The following is a 21,210-nucleotide window of genomic DNA, read 5'->3' as shown; positions in this document are numbered from 1 at the left end:
AATATGTTACCACTACAAAACCACTGAACAGCTGTATTATATAGCAGGACAGGATATTCAGCTTTGATTTCTGACACAAATTCATGAAAATGATAACACTTGTGTCCACGAGACCTAATGAAGTTCAACGTTGATACTACTGGTTCAATAACACATGACAGGTTAAAATATTTGCTGCTGATTAATAAGACAGCATGAGGTGCTTACAGTACCTAATATTTAACCATTTGTGTATATGTCCAACTAGGCCTCTTTCTGCTTCACACATGTCATCACTCTCCACTGTAATACATCAGTACAGATTCCAATTCAGTTTGTGCCAGGTTACTGTTTTCTGAACGTCTTTGGAAATGCTATTGACTATAACTGTACCACACAAACTATTCATACAGGCTAATTTCTCAGTTACTTCAAACTCAGCATTGACTCTTCAAATAACAAGAACTGAGCAGAATCAGTAACATTTTTCAACTCAAAGTGCCAAAGAAAACCACTCAAAATCATTTCCCTGGTTTTATAATCAACGATTGATGTTGTTCTCAATTTCCTCAATTCTTGAGCAACTGTTCTCACCAAAAGGCTAAAAGTCTTAGACAAGTTAATTTTCTGTGGACACATTTCTTTGGCTGCTGCAATCAGACATGATTTAATTATCTCAACATTGGTGTAAGGCTTTCCTTGCTTGGCTAACAAATGAGCCACTCAAGGAACTTCCTACAGTTGCAACCTCATGTCATTTTTTATTTTTGTAAAGTAATTCTGCTATGAGAAGATATTCTGTTTTAAATTTTCTAACTTTACTGACTGTTGTTCTCCTGTGTTAGGAATGTTGGAATGAGTGCTCAGTGTGCAAACATTTTTATTTGCTTCTATTAGTACAGTTGTAGTGTAGTTGCATAATAAACAATATGCTGTCATTTAATTTGTTAACAAAATAATCCACATTCTGCTGTGCTTTAAACGAATGATATTTGAAGTCTATCGTTTTCTTCTTAATTTGTCATAATCCATATGCATTATTAACAATGATATAATACAGCAATATATATAGCACTTCCAAAGCTATCAAGTTATAACTGTCACTGCAATTTGCAAAGCAATGGCAGTAACACATGCAGTGTGTTTCCCTGTCACAGGGCCAGTCTCTGTCACAATAGTCAACTCAGCCACTGTGGTGCAAAGGCAGCCGTAGACAATACATAAATCAACAGCATGGCTGTTTTCCAATAAAATTGCATGGCCACTGAAATTAAAATTTAATATAATATTCACAAGTCACAAAATACTCCTCTTTTGATTTCTTTTCAACTATTTAAAAATATAAAAACAATTCTTAGCTTGCAGGCTATACAAAAATGGGTGGTGGGCCAGATTTGAGCTGCAGGCCATAGTTTGCTGAAATATGATTTATAGGAACTCCCAGATGTGTAGTGCTATTCACCCTCAGACGCACCAGACTCATAAATGAATCACATGACATTCAAAGCTAACACAGGCCACATTAAATGAACCATCTTCCCATCTGATCCAAATTTTCTTGTCCCCGTTTCTCCACTGAATCCCACCAAAGCAGACATGGCAAACTGGGAGTCATTCTCATTCCTCTCCTCCACTGACTTCCACTCCAGCACATCGGTGAGAGAGGAAAACATCGGAAGGTGTCTCCTGTGCACGCCCAGCCTGGGGATGAATCCGCAACCCGAGGGTGTGCCCTGACTGGACTGAACCCACAGCCTTTTGGTGGATGTGATGATGCCCAACCAACGGAGCCACCCGGCCAGAGCTCGTTCTCTAGTTGCTCCTGAAATCCATCCCCACACTGCTGCCAGGATGGTCTATGTAAAATATAAAACTGTCTCACACTCCCCTTAAAACCCAACTTAAAAACAGAATAAAATCTGAATTCCTCAGCATGATCCACACGTTGGAAGCCTCATTTCATATCTTTCTCCCTTCCTTGCTGTCCTCTAATCACACTAGCCTTCCTCTCATCTTTCACACCTTAGTCCTTTCAGACACCAGACTCACAGGAACAGAAATCACTCATGGCTACCAGAGGTGGGAAGCCGGGGAGTGGGGACTGCAGAAATGTACAAACTTCAGTTGTAAGATAAATAACTCCTGGGATATAATGCACACACGATGCGATCACTAACACTGCTCCAGGACACATAAGAAAGCTGTTAAGAGAGGAAGTCCTAAGAACTGTCAACACAAGGAGATTTTTTCCCCTTTTGATTTTCTTTTTATTGTAGCTACATGAGAAAACAGGTATTAGCTGAACCGACTGTGGAAATCAGTTCACATTATATGTAAATTAAACCCTCATGCTGTAGGCTGTAAACTTATTAGGTGATACATGTCAATTATTTCTCAGTAAAACTGGAAACATGATTCTTACCAGGTTGTTGTCATCCTGGAAAGCATAATGCAAAGTTGTAATCCACTTATTGTCTCCATTCACTAACACATCCCTTTCTTCACGAAAACATGCCGTCTGAAAAGAGAAAATGCTTTTTAGATAGAGGACACTTTATGTAAAACTAGGAAATACACTATGCAAACATTCGCTCAATGTATTTCTTATACTTGCTATTCTGGAAAAAGAGTACATCCACTATTATATGACTTTCAACAAGTCAACCAGAAATCAGACACCTGGAGGAGTATGCTTCAAATACCATTAAGAGTTCAAAGAATCAGGAAGCACACAGCATCATTCAACACTCATGGTCCAACCTACCACCTACATAATACACTAAACATTTTTCCACATTTACTTCTGATCTTTTTATTTTTAAGGAAATAAGATACAAGTTGTAGCCTTCCTACTACTATTGGATTCTCCTCCCTTCCTCCCCTGATATAATAAACTAGAGGCCCGGTGCACAAAAATTTGTGCACTGGGGGGTGGGGGGGAGGAGTCCCCCAGCCTGGCCTGTGCCCTCTCGCAGTCTGGGACCACTCGGGAGATAACGACCTGCTGGCTTAGGCCTGCTCCCGGGTGGCAGAGGACAGGCCCAATCCCTAAGTGCAGCCCGTGGTCAGGCTCAGAGCAGGGCCGATTGGGGAGTTGGGGCGCCACCCCGTCATGCACAGAGCAGGGCGGATCGGGAGGTTGTGATGCCACCCTCAGTCACGCTCAGGGTAGGGCCGATTGGGGGGTTGGAGCACCACCCCGTCACACTCAAGGCAGGGTCGTTGGGGAGGTTGGGGCGCCACCCCCTGTCACGCACAGAGCAGGGCTGATCAGGGGGTTGGGGCGCTGCCCCCTGTCACTCACAGAGCAGGGCCAATCAGGGGGTTGGGGCGCCGCCACTGTCACACTCAGGGCAGGGCCGATGGAGAGGTTATGGCTCTACCCTGTCACACACAGAGGAGGGCCCGTGGGGGGGGGGGGGGGGTTGGGGCACCGCACCCTGTCACACACAGAGCAGGGCCGATAAGGGGTTGGGGAGCTCCCCCCTATCAGGCACAGAACAGGGCTGATCAGGGGGTTGGGCTGCCTTCCCCTGTCAGGAACAGAGCAGGGCAGATAGGGAGGTTGTGGCCCCGCCCCCTGTCACACACAGAGCCGCAGGGCGATCAGGGGGTTTGGGCGCTGCCCCCTGTCACGCTGATCCTGGTGCCGGGAGCCTCGCTGCTCCGCTGATCCCAGTGCCGGGAGGCATATTACCCTTTTACTATATAGAATAGAGGCCTGGTGCATGGGAGCGGGCCGGCTGGTTTGCCCTGAAGGGTGTCCTGGATCAGGGTGGGGGTCCCCACTGGGGTGCCTGGCCAGTCTGGGTGAGGGGCTGAGGGCTGTTTTCCGGCTGGCAAGTGACTGAAGCTCCCAACCGCTCCTTGTTTTCTTTTTTTTTTTTTTATTCTGGGCCAACTTTAGCTCTGAGGCCTTGCTGCTGAAAACATCGATACAATGTTGCGGTCCAGCTGGCTTTCAGTTCGACTGGTTTCTGGGGTTTTGTTTAGCTTCTCATTTGAAACATAGTACATAGTTGCTTAGAGTTGCAGCTGAGAGGTCGGCAAGTTAGGCGGGGAACGTTGTAGTCCGCAGTCACTGAAGCAAGCAAGAGTCCCTGCTCACTTCAGTGCATGGCTGCCGGCCGCCATCTTGGCTGACAGTTAATTTGTATAAGGATATGCTGATTAGCCAATGGGAAGGGTAGCGGTCGTACGCTAATTACCATGTTTCTCTTTTATTAGTGTAGATAATCTGAAGTTAGCATATACTAGTAGTATTCCCATCATATGCTTTGATCACATGTCTGTGACTAAAAAAATAATAAAAGAGTTCTGAAAATTTCCACAAATGGTATAATTTTTATCTATTCTTTTGCAACTTGATTACTTTTTACTCAGTCATGAGTTATTTTCCTTTTAATTGCTATGATATTCCATGTTTGAATACTAAGAAATTTATGCAACCTCCTTATCATGAAAACATAGGTTATTTCCAATTTTATGTTATTACAATGTTGCAATGAATATATTTGTACAAATGCACAAGAGTTTATCTAGATTATACATTTTAAAGTAGAAATGGTAGAAGCATTTTCAACTGCAGCCACATAAAACCAATTTTCTTTTCTAAGTGGTGTGCCAATTACTACCCTCACCCCACTATATGAAATCTACCCTTTTCCCACATCCTCAACTGTACTTGGCATTATTAGACTTTTAAGTGTGTATCAATACGATAGGTGTGAAATAATATCTTATTGTTCTCTTCATTAATTTATTCCTACTTATAGGTGCAGATAAATAACTTTACATATATGCTTATTGAACACCTGAACTTTCTCTGAACTGTTCACTCCCTTTGTCCATTTTCTCTAATGAATTATCTTTTCTTTCTTTCTTTCTTTCTTTCTTTCTTTCTTTCTTTCTTTCTTTCTTTCTTTCTTTCTTTCTTTAAATATATTTTATTGATTTTTTACAGAGAGGAAGGGAGAGAGATAGAGAGTTAGAAACATTGATGAGAGAGAAACATCAATCAGCTGCCTGCACCCCCCCTACTGGGGATGTGCCCACAACCAAGATACATGCCCTTGACCGGAATCGAACCTGGGACCTTTCAGTCCGCAGGCCAACGCTCTATCCACTGAGCCAAACCGGTTATGGTTTGTTTTTTTCTTATTAATTTGTAAAAGTTTTTATTTTTTCTGAGAATATTTCCATATTATAAAGTAAAGTAGAAACTGAAAATCTCCATGAGTCCCCCTTACTTTCATTATCCACTTGTGTCCAGAGGGTACCATGTAAGTTCTGTTGAATATCTTCTCAGAAAATTTCTGTGTATACATAAGCTTATACACACATACCATACACAATTCATGTGGTATCCCATATCCCCTATCTTTTCTTTACAAATGAGATCACAGTACTCTGTAAGCTGTTTGGTTAAGTAACAATATATCTAAACACCTTTCCATTAGAGACCTAATTTTTCTTAATGGTTGTACCATACTCCATACACACTGAAAAATCATCATATAGTACTCTACATATAGGTGCTTCATACTTATTTAGCACAAGGTAAATTCAACAGCGATGACATACAAAACAATTAACATTACCTATTTTACCCTTATTAGGTATCCTGATTTTTAATAAGTATTTACATAAATTTTATTTGATCAAATAGAATTTCCAAAGACATGTATAAAATAGTATCACCAGAGAAAATATTAAAGGCAATTAAAGATTAAACCCTTTAATTGGGTTATTAAAATCTACATTATGCTTTGGTTCATTTTAGGGAGAAAGTGGAATCACTTGGCATGCTCACCACTAAGTTCTGTTTTAGAATTTAACTGCTGTGAAGCTGTGTTTGCTGCTAAACTTTAGAGGTGATAAAGGCTCTGAGGGTCTAGGAGATACCCTTTTCCCAGGTTTACTTCAATTGCCCTTTAAAAAAACACAGTGAATTTTAAAAAATATATTCCCCTTTAAAAACAGAACATTTAAGTCTCTAAGAATGCAATGACCAGTAGGAGGGGTTACTGGAGATCACATGACTTCTTCAGATCCTATCACTCAGTTTATATTCAACCAAACATTCTGCTGGGGACAGTGATGGGTTTGATGAATTTGCAGTTTGATATTTTTATTGTTTAAATTTTATCCTTAATGGGCTATTGGTTAAAGAGAAAGAGCAATAGGAATACCTATGATAAGACAGAAGTTAATATGGCCCAGATAAAAAGAATAGTAATTCTGCAAAACTGTCACATGGTTCTCTTCCCTAGATCCATAGGTACACATTCATAGAGCAACATTCTTATACATTCCTATACAGTACATCCAATTACCTGAGTACTTGGAAATCATGTGTTAAAACAAGAAAATCCACTCATGACTATATGTACTTTTGGCTTCTCGTTTAGACTTCTATCTCCTATAAAATATTGACAGAGAAATTCTTTCAAATAATAACTAAATTATTCCAATATTCGAGGGGAGAAAAACCAAAACTTTTCATTTTTTTTTAAAAAAATAAACAAGTGGAATTTTAAATTGAAAAATGTAAGAATTCCAATATCAGGTCCTTTTTTTAATGTTTTTATTGAGTTTTTAGAGAGCGAGGAAGGGAGAGGTATAGAGTAGAAACATCAAGAGAAACACTGATCGGCTGCCTCCTATACACCCTCCCAATGGGGATCAAGCCGCAACCCGGGCCTGTGCCCTGACTACGAATCGAATTGATGACCTCCTGGTTCTTGGGTCGGTGTACATCCACTGAGCCACACCAGCCAGGCATCCAATGTCAGATCTTATACACCAAGACATCAATTTACTTTTAAATCTCCAATGTATATTTGATGGCTGAACCAAACATGAGATGTCACTTTTTAACTTATTTGTCAGAAAAAACGTTTTAAGGAAGAGAAATTATTTGATAACATCTAAAATTGGCAAATGAGGGAGACAACAAACACATTTTCAAAGACAATTTAGCAATAGCTACTAAAGATTAATGTGTACCTGTCCCCCAAACCCAAGAGGTTTCACTACTGAGGAGTTTAATCCAGGGAGTGGATAAATTCTAGGGTCAGCACAATGTGTAAAAATTATTTTTAAATCACTTCCACCCGGGATACACCAACTGGAGCACCCAGGACAGTCAACGGCACATCTCTGATGACATCATTCACAGTCCCTCTGACTTGCATTTCACATGCACGTGCTCTGAGACGGCACGATGCACCCGACGTTACAGAGCAGCGGTTCTCAACCTGTGGGTCACAACCCCTTTGGGGGTCAAACGACCCTTTCACAGGGGTCCTAAGACCATCGGAAAACACATATATAATTACATATTGTTTTTGTGATTAATCACTATGCTTTACTTATGTTCAATTTGTAACAATGAAATTGGGGGTCACCACAACATGAGGAACTGTATTAAAGGGCCACGGCATTAGGAAGGTTGAGAACCACTGTCATAGAGGAAGTGCTGTTCAACTAGAACCCCTAGTTGGTCCACCTTCTCTCTGCCTTTCAGAGCCTGGTCATGTTTGTTTTATAATTAATGTGCAGACTCTTCAGCTACTTAATGGAAAGGACAGGGAGAAGAATTTCCATTCCCTCTTGCCTCAAACACAGGATATACTAGTGCGTTCTAATTCAAGAAAATAATATTTAACTTTAAACTACCCCTTGTTTTATCTACAACTTTGCCACTTCTTCCCATCAGCAATGAAAGCTAACAGTTATCCTGCCTTTTCACAGTTCTTTCCCAGCACATCCAACTTCATCAACATAAGCGCAGCCCCGGCCGGCGGGGCTCAGCTGGTTGGAGTGCGGTCCTGTACATGGAAAGGTTTCCGGTTCGATCCCCGGTCGGGGTGTGTAGAAGGCAGCCGATGGACGTTTCTCTCTCTTTTTCTTTCTCTCTCTCTCCCCCCCCCCCCCCCCCACTCCTTCTCTTTTCTCTCTAAAAAATCATTAAGCATATTAAGCGTATCCTCGGACAAGGATTAAAAAATAAAGTACAAACTATAACTCAATTTTTTAGAAGTTCTAACTCTGAAACACTAAATTGACTACAATGATGATTTCTGTGAAATGATTACAACATAATTATTTACTATTTCTTAATAATGAGACTTGTTGCTCACTTGCTGGCTATGCCGCCAGCTCCTGCAGGGTGTGCCTCACCTGCAGAAAGCCTACTAGGCCATGTCCTGCGGGAGGTAGCCTGTACCCAGGGACTGACGGAGGCAGGTGCATAAAGGTCATCTGGCCCAATGCAGGGCAACTCCGAAGGGCCATTTCTGCTCCAAGCTCTGCTTTATCAAAACCTCCTGTTATATCAACAAAGCTACTATGATGGGACAGCCTGCCTGCTCCCTGGTCAATCATGTTTCACCTAATTTCCCTTCTATAGGTGTTGGTTTCAAAAGAAGTCCCCAATAAATATACAACACATTAAACTCAATCTCAGTGTTACTAATGGAAAATCAAGTATTGACAATACAGCAATTCAGTCTTAGGGAAGCCCAAAAGAAAAGATTGAAGTTATTAAATATATTGGGCACTGGCACATATGCCAGAGTGCCATGATCGTTCCCTGATACGTTTTAAACAAGATATGATTGCATAGTAATTACCTGTGGGAGGTAGAGAGGGGCTGGACCTGGGTGGGGTGAACTCAGAGTACATTACCTTTATCTGTTATTTGCTACTATTTGTTCAGAAAGAATGTATTTGTATTTCGCTTGTGCAGTTTTTTGAAGTAGATGCACAGGACAAAAAACTGAAAGCAGAAACTTGCCAAAAACTGTACTGATTAATTCTAGATGATGAGATGCTAGTGATTAGTTTCTTCTTTGTGTTTGTCATAGTTTTCAAAATTTCCAAAAGAAATCATGAAGTACCAATTCTAACATCAACGAAATGCTTTTTTGCTTTTTCCTAGGTCTGTTCTTTTTCAGATTGTGCCACGTACTGCTAGATAAAGAAAGACTTCTAAGGGCTAATTACTCATTATCCTCTTACAAAGTGTACTAACCTCCAGGGCTGTAACTTTGCATGCTCGGTGTAGGACCCTTCTACAAGTGAAAGACTGAGATGCTCCCATACCAGTAACTGCTTCCCCGAGACCTGAGTGCCCTGCCCTGTCCAGAACCGACCCCAAATTCATGTGTGATGCCAGTTCTGACCATCCACACCAACTATTGGACAGTTGAACATCACTCTCATCCATCTTCCCCTGAAATCCTGCACCAACATAACAACACGGACAATTCTTGCAAGAGCAGATTTTATGACCATTTTTTAATAATATAAAAGAAAATGAATTCAACTGCATGACCAGCAATAAACAGAATTCTTAGAGGGCATGTTCAAGCTTCTGCTGACTATTGCTTGGAGCTGAATACAAATAAATGCAGAACGGCAGAAACAAGATATGACAAACTTCAAGCCAATCGTTACTGAATTTCCTATAAAAGCAACTTTCCACATTATTTCTTCTTACACAGAAATTCTTTTACACATCTCCTTTGAACATAAATGTGTAAGCACCGCATCAAGGGTTCCCACTTGGTTTTTAGACAATATTAAATTAGCATGAATTATAACTTTTATCATACCTATCTCACAATTGTGAATTATTGAATTTGTCTCTATGGCCTTAAAATATGTCATCATAGATAAAATGTTACCAAGTGAAATTTAAGGATCTACTCGCTCTCTATAATTTTATATCTCCTCTTAAATATTTCTAAGATTTTATTTAAATATTCCAATAATTAGAACCTTACCTCTGCTCTTTTCAGCATTTCCCATTTATTCAGTATTTTCATGGCAAATACCTTATCTGCATTTTTTAGTTTCACTACAGCAACCTAGAAAAATAAAATACAACTTTTAAAATACAACAAATAATACTTTTTTAGTCATCCATTTTCCTTTTTCCTCTCTGTAAAAAAAATAAATACCAAAATTATCAATGATTTCCATGCAGTTCAAATTCTAAGATCCTAAATCAAATAACATTGTCAGTTGAAAAGTTACATTAATGAAAAGTGCCAAACAAATAACTGTATCGTGAACACTGTATCAGTTGGTGATTTCACATTACATCCTCCTTTTCCAGTTTTCTGTCCTGGAATTTAAACTCAACTGTACTATCACTAAGAAACTGACTAATGTACAAGATGAAATACTAGAGCTTATTAAATATTATATGCCAAATTCCAACACAATTCTCAAATGCCTACTGTCAAAACAAATCTATTTTGTGGGGATCAAGCAACATGAAATACACTGCAAATGACATTAATTTTCACACCACATATTTTTATACTCTATTCCACAACCCTCAACTCTCTCTCTCTCTCTCTCTCACACACACATACCCCAAAGGCCAATTAAGCCTAACAGCTCTACAAACTGTAGACCCTATACATTCCTTTCCAACAAACAATGGGAGAGCTATTTCACTATTTTGCATTTTAGTTATGATAAAAAAAAAACCTGTCAAATTGGCGCTCTACCTCCCGGGAGCATGCCCATGCCTTCCCCTTTCCCTCCCGCTCCCCCTCCCCCTCCCTGCCCAGGCACGTTAGCATTAGCTTCCTCACTCCCAAGCAACAAGGGCCCTTCCTTTACCTCTGTACCTTGTTTTCTAAGCCCGTTTCTTCTAGGAATTACTTTTTCTACCTCTGTAATCTACCCAATAAATGTTCTCTTACAAAAAACACACACAAAACAACAAAAACTGTCAAATACAAATAAATAAGCCCACATTTTCACCCTCAACAAACTGGTTAGGTTTCTGTTGCTACTCCTCTGCTTCATTTGACTAGATTCCAGGGCCCTTCCAGGGGAGGTAAAGGGCTGAGAATGACCACAGAAGAGGCAAAGGCTGTTTCCAGTGACTGGGGGCTGAGGGGAGACACATGGGACTAACATGCAGGAGGAGAGAACAAATGTTACACCGAGTATCTTCAACGGGATATTTCCAAGGACAGACAATAGGTTTAAACTCAGGTGCCAAACTTGTAAAAATCTTAATAGCAAATGTACACATCAGTGGCATCTAATACATTTATATCTGTATCAGATGGCAATAAAAGTAATATGACCATATAATAAAATTAGTGTATAATATATTATATACACTAGAACATTTCCTGGTAATTGTCATAAATGGTTATAATACTGTGATTATAGCTTTTCATCAATTAAAATGATGGGAAGAAAGAGGAAATATCGCAATTTCAAATAAAATAACTTCAGTGTTTAGTCATATCTGGTCATAGCTACAGAAATAAGGGTTTTAGTTAAATTAGTCTCCTAGTGCAGTGGTCGGCAAACTGCGGCTCGCAAGCCACATGCGGCTCTTTGGCCCCTTGAGTGTGGCTCTTCCACAAAATACCGACTCCTGCGCATGGGCCACGAAGTTTCAATCGCACTGTACGTGCGCGCCCGCACGTGGTTTTTTGCACTCAAGGGGCCAAAGAGCCGCATGTGGCTCGCAAGCCAGTTTGCCGATCACGGTCCTAGTGGGTTCATGCTTTTTTTAAATGGGGCTGTACAAGACATAGAAGCAACCTAAATGTCCACCAATGGATGAATGGGTAAAGAAAATGTAGCATACATATATACAATGAAAGATTATTCAGCCATAAAAAGGGCAGGAAATCGTGCTTTTGTGACAACGTGGATGAACCTAAAGAATACTATGCTAATTGAAATAAGCCAGACACAGAAATACAAATGCTATAAGATCTTACTTACATGTGGAATCTAAAAAAGTTGAACTCCTAGAAAGAGACAGAATAGTGGCTCCCAGGGGCTGGGTGTTGGGCCAATGAGGAAATGAATGTTGGCCTGCGGGGATCGGGCCGAAACTGGCCCAATACAAGGACTTGTGCACGGGTGGCATCCCTTGGCCTGGCCTGCGGGGATCGGGCCGAATCCATGCACCGGGCCTCCAACATCCCCCGAGGGGTCCCAGATTGCGAGAGGGCGCAGGCCAGGCCAAGAGACCCTACCGGTGCACAAATCCGCGCACCGGGCCTCTAGTTGTTATTATATACTTAGAAGTTGCTAAGGGAGAAAATCTTAAAAGCTCTCACCACACACACACACAAAAGGTAACTATGTAGGGAATGGAAGTGTTAACTTTGTTATGGTTATCATTTCACAGTATATATGAGTATCAATCAAATCATCATTTTGTATACCTTAATATTGCACAATGTTACATGTCAATTATTTCTCAATAAAAATGGAAAAAAATAAAGAGAGGAGGTTGGAATAAAGAGCAAGAAAAACTTGAGAAACAGGGTTTCGCCAAGGTCTCTGAGAGGCTGAAACACAAGTTTGGCTATTCTGGAGAGGCAATGTGGCTCAGCGGGGGTGCAAATGGTCAGAAGGACAGAGCCCTGGGCTAGACTAGCCTATGCTTCGCCAGGGAAGAGACCCAGGTGCCTATGACTTACTGTGAGTTAGGGAATCCTGACATCAGGTTGTGAGAAAAGTACGCTCAGCACTACATGACTCACCAATTCCCAATGCCTATGAGTATGTACCTATCAGCTGATAACTACTGCTAGGAGGAGTCGTCTTCACCAACACACGAATGTGTTTTAAGTGCCAGGTATCTTCTAAGAGTTTTACGTAAATCCGCCATCCCTCACCTGCTATAATAAAAGTCAAAAGGTTTCCACAATCCATTTGGCAGCATGCACTGCCACTGGGCTACTATAGTACTTGTTTTCTGACTTTTATCTCACTTACTGAATAAACATGCTTCAGAAACACTGATGCATTTCCTTACGAGGTGCTGCCCAAGCCTCATTAGGAGTATTATATAAAACAGAGCATATATTGCCCTGGCCGGCTTGGCTCAGTGTATAGAGTGACAGCCTGCAGATTGAAGGGTCCTGAGTTCGATTCCGGCCAGGGGCACATGCCTGGTTTCAGGCTTGATCCCCAGTGGGGGGCGTGCAGGAGGCAGCCGATCAATGATTCTCTCTCATCATTGATGTTTCTCTCTCTCCTTCTCCCTTCCTCTCTGAAAACAATAAAGAAATATATTAAAACAACAACAACAACAAAAACAACCACAGAGCATATGAACTAAATTATCTTTCTAAAATCCAAAAAGTGTTGGAACCGAAACCCCCTCTGGATTATGGAGGTGTGCATGGAACAACCCGGCACTCATGAACACTCAGACACCGAGCCAGCACCTATCGTGGCTGCTGGGCAGTGGTGATCGCACCGACTCTGCAGTCAGACCACTTGGGTCTGTATCCTGGCTCTGCTATGAGCTATATTAACTCTGGGAAAATAACTTAACATTTCAGAACTTCAGTGTTCTCAACAATACAACAGAGTTAACAATAGTACTTACCTACACAGTTGTGATAAAGAGTGAAATAAACAAGTATAAAGTGCTCACACAGGGCCTGGCATTCAGTAAGTGTTCAGTAAGTATTAGCTATTAGTATGTGCCAGGCCCTGCACTAAGACATTTTGCTCAATCTCTTAACTGTCGCTTGCTCTACCACTAACAGGTGGCAGACATTATACATCCCCATTACTTCAATTTCTCAACTATGAAATAAGAAACTTTGATCTCTTCAACTTCTAACTTTCCATAATTTTATAGCCATGACACATCCATATACATAGAAATATAGCAAGAAATATTCTCAATTGAAAATATATACAAATAAAATTTAAGCTACAATATTTACCATAGTGTAGGTTTCAATAGTAAAATAATGGAAATAATTTAAATATCCTGAAAGATGAAATTGACTAAATATATCACAAAATTATAGAAAAGTATACACATTCTTGAAAATACTGTTAAAACACTATTTAATAGGGAAACGTTCAAATTTCTGCTTAAAATAAGTTTAATCAAGTTTGTACACTAGATTTTTTTATATATACCAATAAAGTTCTATGCCATATGTATGTATAGGTGTTTCTAGGTGATAGGACTTCTACTCACATTTCTACATTTTCTGTATGGAACATGCAAAATTTGAAACATGGAGTGGAATGGTGTGGAATACCACGCCTCATCTTGGCATGAAATCAGCACTAACTATAGAGGTATTGTGGTGTGGCTAATAAGGGCCAAATGAGACCCATTCTATACATCTATGAGGTCATCAGGGATGCCAGGCTGCTGTAAGGATGAAAAACATTCTCAATGCTATCTTGTACCAGTTTCATGAGTTGCCTATAAACTTTACTCCAAAGAGATGTGGTGTGATGAAATAAAAATGTCAGTTCAGGAAATATTCTTGAATTATCAAATTGATGACATGATCAGATAAGAACATGAAGCTGATAAAATAACAAAATAAAAATTGATCTTGCTTTTCTCCTTTAAACCTACAAGTCATTTTTATATTCATTTCAGTAGAAGACAAGTTAAAAAAAAAAAAAGGATTTCCCTAGAACTGTAACTCCAGGTTCTAGATTTTAAGAACCATTGCTAACTGAGATATGAGGGCAGTATGTAAAAATGTCCTTTCTTATTTATTTGACTAAAATGAAAAGCACATTTAGTATGGACTGCAAGATTATACATTTAACAAAAAACAAAGATATCTTTTTTAAACAAATATAAACATGTCTTTAAAGACTTCACATTAAGAGCACTATGATGTTAGAAAAATTGAAAAAAAACAAACAGTAGATGACAAGTAAAGGAATGAGTTCTTAAACAAAACTTAAGTATCATCACATAGCTACAATATATAATTTAGGAATGCTTACACTATATTACATAGAATTTTAACATCCAAGAAACAGTTGCCATGCAGTTCTGCAATTCTAGTCTATGTTTAACACACTCAGAATTCACCATCCCTCCTCTGTCCCTCCAACTCCAAGCCACCTGACCTGTTGCCTGGGTGGTCCTGCCTGGCCTCTCTTCTGCCTAACGCCCACAACCTATGCTCAGTGTGGCAGCAGTGATCCTGGTACACAGCTCAGATCACAACACTCCTCTGCTCCAAACTCCAGCAGCTGCCGATCTCTCTCCAAGTAAAAGTCAAAGTCCTTACTAGAACTTATCTTCTGGCCTCCAGCCTCTCAGATCTCACACCACCCTCCTTCCAGCTCACTCTGCTCCAGACATACTGGCCACCTGGCTCAATCCCTCAGGGCCTTCCCACGTATGACTATTCCTAAGGTCTCAAATAGTCTTCCCCCATTGAAGCTGCACGGCTTGCTCTCTCACTCCCTCACTCCCTTCCACACTTTCTATCTCATTTCTTTGCTTGCTTTTTCCCTTAGCTCCTTCCTATTATTTAACAAACCATATATTCTACTTACGTATTTTGCTTATTGTTACACTCACTAGAATGTAAGTTCTATGAGGACATAAATAATTTATTCTCATTTGCTCCCTAGTATATGCCCAGTACTTGAGAAGCAATAGGTACTCAATAAATAAATGAATGATGAATGATTTATAACTTATCTGGGTGTCAATCAATAGGCATTCAACAAATATTTGTTGAATAAATGATGGATGACTTGTAATCCATACAGACAGATATACACAGAAAGTTGTATGGCATCACTCTCAGCTTCAAGTATAGTACTAAAATGATACTGAAACTCAAAGAAGTTCTTTGATAAAAGAGATACAAGTGTGTTTTTTAAGATTTATTGGGTGTATAACATATTATTCCAGCTCATGTTGCTCTTTAAACAATACATACGGCTTTTAAAGTCTTGACTTTACATTTAGCCTGTATTGTCTGTCGTCTGTTTGTGACTGCTCACTGTTTACTGCTTCGTGTCTTTGTCTCCTTTTTTCTCCCCTGTATAATTTTTACCATCACTTATTTAATGATAATAACCAGCAGCTCCCATTTATAGAAATCTTACTCTGTGCCTGGCACTGGACTAAGCACGTTCACATGGCCTTATTTAATTCTAACACCACTCTAAAGTAGTTCTGCAGTCCTCACCAGCGGATTACAGACCCAGTGTTCTTGACTCTAAGTACAGAACAGTTCTCTGGGTCCTAAAGAGAGCTCCCATTCATCATGCCTACAATCTTGGTATCTAATGACATGTTAATGGTGATCACTGTTAATATGCATGCAAATCACTATTTATTTTTATAAACTGCTCTGTTAGTGATCAGTTTGTGTTCAAAATACTTAATGAAAAAATACTAAGTCCCTTTAACAATCAAAGTAAAAGCACTACAAGGAATTTACTAAACAGCTAAAGGTAGCCTCTCTCTGGAGACACAATTTACATATACAATAGGTATAGTCAAACACTTCAGAATTTGTAAGGCCTAGCCGGTGTGGCTCAGTGGTTGAGCATCTACCTAGGAACCAAGAGATCATGGTTCAATTCCCGGTGAGGGCATGTGCCTGGATTGCAGGCTCGATCCCCAGTAGGGGGCATGCAGGAATCAGCTGATTGATGATGTTTCTCTCTCATTGATGCTTCTATTTTTTTATCCCTCTCCCTTCCTCTCTCTCTCAAAAAAAAAAAAAATTAAAAAACAACAACAAAAAGAATTGGTATAGCATGGGCATCGACCAATCAGAACAGACACTGGCTATAAAAATCCAGTACGCCCACACCAGTGTGCCCCATGGACTAAAGACTAGCCCCACATATGCAGAGGCTATCAAAAGTGAATCATGCAGTATTAACGTCAAACTTCTTTTACTCTCCCTTGATCCCAGGAGACCCAAGGTACAAGAGTTTTGAAGGAAGGATGAGTAGCTAAAAATAACTCTCCTTTCAGACCCTGGGACTAGGTGATGCAGACACAGAGGGCCTAGTTATAGTGATTAGAGGAAGCAAGCTAATGAAAAGCTTTTGACACCTGAAGCAGGGGTAGCAGGCCAAAGCAGCAAGCTTTCACAACAAGCTCTGAAGCCCAGAAGCCTTGGAGCTGCCGGAGCAAGGCTGGAGCAGGCAGAAGCGGTGAGCCACCAGGAAACTGTGGACAGGCAACACCCAGGGCGTAAGTTAAAGGGTTTCCTGAAAGCAAAAAGGAAAACCCAGCGTTAAGTTAAGCAGTAACTGACAACTGAGTCGTAGAGAGAAGGTTCTTAATGCGTAGAGTTGTTGATTTTCAATTATTTCTTGCTCCTTTGTTGTTTCCCGTGAATTATGCATGTCTTGTAGGAATTACATAAATTATGCTTTTATTTTCATAGTTTTAGTTTTTTAAGAAAAAGCATAATTGATGGAAACGCTGCTCTAATCAGATATCCGCACTGAGGTAAGCCCATCCACTGGTCTATGCAGCTATTTACAAACTCCTGGTATAGACAGAACAACTTGCAGGAAATAATGATCTCTTTAGGGTTGTCTCTACATTTCAAAGTCTATTAGTTGATAAATACTACAGGGTATGTAAGAACACCAGAGATATTTTAATCAGGAATGAAGAGCTAAGCAGCAAGAGCTCATAATACAACCAATAGTACTTTTCTATACAAAAATTCACTCTGTCTTAGTATAACAGAGTAAATCATCTGCAATGTTTTACATACTTTAATCAATATAAATAATCGAGCAAGAAAATACAAAAAGAAAAAGAAAGAAAAAAGACACCTTCTCACATTGAATCTCAAATATTATCAGTCACGCTTTACTCTGAGCTGAATCTAGAGGTTTAAATTGCAATGGCCTGTGACCAGGGAGGACTTATTCCTAGTCAAAAGATGGCCAGACTTCTGTTTCCTGCAGCCCACTCCTCAGCCCTCCACCCCAATTTTCAGTATTTCTTGGCATGAGGACTGTAGAGCAAATACCATTGCCCTGGACTATCTGCCTCACAATCCCAATGAGTAACTACAAGTAATTCTCCAGTGACTATTCTTTTTCTAGTCCCTTTCATGGAAAAAAAAGAGTATTCTTTAAGTATTTTTATTATTGCTTCCTTTTTCCCCTAAAATCTACCTGCATCCCACCATTAATTCTCTGTCCTTTCCCAATCTTCTAAACACCCGTGTCACACTGTCACCACCACCTGGCCCACCCGTCTCCTGTCTACCCCTCACATGCAATGACCTGGTCACCTACTTCCTTAAAAACACACCCTTCACCTTCCCTCGTGCCATCTTTAAATGTTTCTACATTTCCACTTATCCTTACTTCTTTTCCTTTAGAGCCCAACGAAGAAATATCCCCACCACTTTTCAAGGCTAAAAGAATCATTTGAGATCTGGACCCTAGACCCTCCCCTTCCTTTCCTTCTTGCCATTGTCCCATTAAGATTTGTTTCTCAACTTCAAACTCTTCTAGCTCCTGAATATCAACTGACAAGCTTTTCCAAGACCATTTCCCAACCAAAAATAAAACAAAAACTTTATTGCTACCCTATCTTCCCCTAAAGAAATTGATATCACATCCCTTTTCTGTAAGGCATCATTTCTCCAAAAAGCACATTTTGAAATAGTGCATGCTTGCTTTTTCCACTCAGTCAACATTTATTTGCTTCCAATCTCTTTCAATCACCTACTCAATCTAGTTTCATTTCACTCTACTGGACTGAAATTATTCTCTCAAAGATCAATAATGACCTTCCAATTACCAAATAAAACATACTGTTCTTAATTCTCACCTGCTTTAACCTCTCTTCATTATTGGACATTGCTGACAATCAATATATTCCCCTTTTCTTTTTTCTGTTCCCCAAGGACCCGCTACACCACCTTTTGAATATCCTTTCCTTCCTGACTTGTATTAACTATTCCAAATGCCCCAATTTATACATCCTTTATAATAAAAGCCTAATATGCTAAGTGTCCAGTTGTCTGGTCGGCCGTTCAACCAATTAAAGTATAATATGCTAATGATATGCTAAGGCCACTCAACAGCTCACTATGATGTGCATTGACCACCAGGGGGCAGACAGTTCACCAGTTGCTATGACACGCACTGTTCACCAGGGGGGCAGACGCTCTGACCAGTAGGTTAGCTTGCTCCTGGGGTCCAGCCGATCGGGACTGAGCGAGTTGGGCCAGACACGCTCTGGAGCCCTCCCACAGTCCCTCCCTGGCTGGCCAACCTCCCGCGTCCCTCCCTGGCCCCAATCATGCACCGGTGGGGTCCCTTGGCCTGGCTTGTGCCCTCCTGCAATCCAGGACTTCTTGGGAGATGTCAGAGAGCCGGTTTCGGCCCGATTCTGCAGGCCATGCCGAGGGACCCCAGTGGTGCATGAATTTGTGCACCGGGCCTCGTGAAAGGTTAAAGTCAGTGGTGCATGGGTAGGCTAAATAGCCATCGCAGACAGTGAATAAATAAAATTTGAATTTATTTACGAAAAAGGGGTTGGGATGAGCCAAAGGGTACTGGGCCCATGATTGCAGCAAAAATGCACTTAGGACAGTGAAACAAGGACGGGCATAGAAGAAGCAACAGGAGAGCCTAGGCTGGCCTCTTGGCTCACTGAGAAGTCAGAGAGAAGGGGGACGTGGAGGCAGGCTCAGGGGGTGAGCCCGGGACAAGCTGCTTCTGCCCATGGCTCCCCTGGTTGCAAGTCTCATGGGGTCCCTTAGAGGTTGGGAGATACAGACCTGTGGGGGCAGGAGAGCGGAAGGGAATGGCAGGGGCGTGCTCCTTGGAGGGAGAGCACGCTGGGTCCTTTGTCCTGAGCATATTTCTCTCTCTCTCTTACAGGTGGAAACCTTAGGGGAGTCCTCAGCGGAGTGACTCAATAGAATATTCATCAGCTTTCCAGGTGCACTCTTTTAGGGTGGGGGTCTCCACTGATGGGTCAGTGCCAGAGCAGGGGTCATGAGTCAATGTCCTGAGGCAGCCATAGTGTCCTCTGTCTGGTTTTGCTGCTTTTCTGAGCCTAGAGCTGAAATACAACTGAGGTCTAGATGTTATCTTTAGGGAGGAAAAGGTCAGGGGGTCTAAACCTCCTGACCAGCGATGTGCTAGGGGAGCAGAGGTTACCCTGGGGGCAAGGTTCTTTTTTTCCCCATTTTGCCACTTGCTAGGCATCCGGGGCTTTCTGCCCTGATGAGTTTCTATGCCTGGCCCATCGTCCTTGCTCTGCTCATGTCTGTCTAACACTAATGACTCCTAAATCTATCTCCTAGTATCTAGACCAGTGATGGCAAACCTTTTGAGCTCGGCGTGTCAGCATTTTGAAAAACCCTAACTTAACTCTGGTGCCGTGTTACATATAGAAATTTTTTGATATTTGCAACCATAGTATAACAAAGATTTATTGTTTTTGATATTTATTTTATATATTTAAATGCCATTTAACAAAGAAAAATCAACCAAAAAAATGAGTTCGCGTGTCACCTCTGACACGCATGTCATAGGTTCGCCATCACTGATCTAGACCCATATATTGAAATGCCTACTAGTCATCTCTAGAATATTCAGAACATATCTCAAATTTAACAAGTCAAAAACCTGTATACGAAACTCACCTTCTACGTTGCATACCTCAATCACCTATGACTACTACACCTTTAACTCATCACTGACATCCCAAGTGACTTCTTTCCAAACTGTCCCTCCCTCCCCCCTTCTTTCTCACTACCACTGACCTAGTTGAAGCTGTCACTATTTCATCTGCAAAAATGATAATAAGGTCATTTTTTGCCACCTTACTATAAGGCAGATGCTATGCTAACTACTGAGAATAAAAGATAAATACAAGAGTCCTTGCACATCAAAAATCTCTCAGTCCAGTATGGGAAACATACCTAACATAATCACAGTACATCATGAAAAGAAGAGGTAAACACAAGGTCCTATAAAAAGCAGAGGAGAGATCCCTGACCCAAAAGGCAGAGTGGGGATGGGAGACGTACAATATGTGAATGTATTCAAGTTCCTTGGAAGCGGTGCCTGACACCCGAATGAACCCTAGAAAAGAGGGACCACGTGGGTTTGGTTGGAGAGTGGGGATACTTGGGGAAGTGGGGCAGCCTGAGCCAGGCACAGAAGCAAGAAGCACCCGTGGGAGGGCGGGGTGACGATGTCCAGGGACAGTGAGTAGTTTTCCTCCCTGAGACAGCTCTTCCTCCCAGCGCGGACGAGCAAGGAATGAGGCGGGAGATCCCGAGTGGAGGAGCTTGCCCGCTGTTAATCACCCAGACCTTAAACTGAAGGTGACAGAGCCATTCTTCATAGTGGGCTTGAGCTAGAGCAGGTCTCTGGAGAACGATTCTGAGGCAGGGAGTGAAGTGAGAAGGCTGCAATAGGAGCTGA

General features: G+C 41.1%; 1 protein-coding gene across 11 annotated transcripts in view; it reads right to left on the bottom strand.

Moving 5' to 3' along the window:
• The window catches only part of CDC42BPA (CDC42 binding protein kinase alpha), a 189,121-nt gene that overhangs the window by 123,245 nt on the left and 44,666 nt on the right, over nucleotides 1-21,210 (bottom strand). For all 11 annotated transcript variants that reach the window (XM_070401243.1, XM_070401236.1, XM_070401237.1 and 8 more), the window contains exons 3-4: nucleotides 9,771-9,854; nucleotides 2,402-2,497 (exon numbers count right to left, since the gene is read on the bottom strand). In XM_070401243.1, the coding sequence (XP_070257344.1) occupies nucleotides 2,402-2,497; nucleotides 9,771-9,854 (180 nt within the window). The remainder of the gene's footprint in view (nucleotides 1-2,401; nucleotides 2,498-9,770; nucleotides 9,855-21,210) is intronic.

This window comes from Myotis yumanensis, unplaced genomic scaffold (assembly GCF_028538775.1).
Source record: "Myotis yumanensis isolate MYYU_CA2020_CCGP unplaced genomic scaffold, mMyoYum1.0.hap1 SCAF_22, whole genome shotgun sequence".
In the NCBI taxonomy this organism is placed as follows: Eukaryota; Metazoa; Chordata; class Mammalia; order Chiroptera; family Vespertilionidae; genus Myotis; species Myotis yumanensis.
The sequence above is the reverse complement of the archived record's forward strand: the minus strand, read 5'-3'. Positions and strand labels throughout refer to the sequence as shown.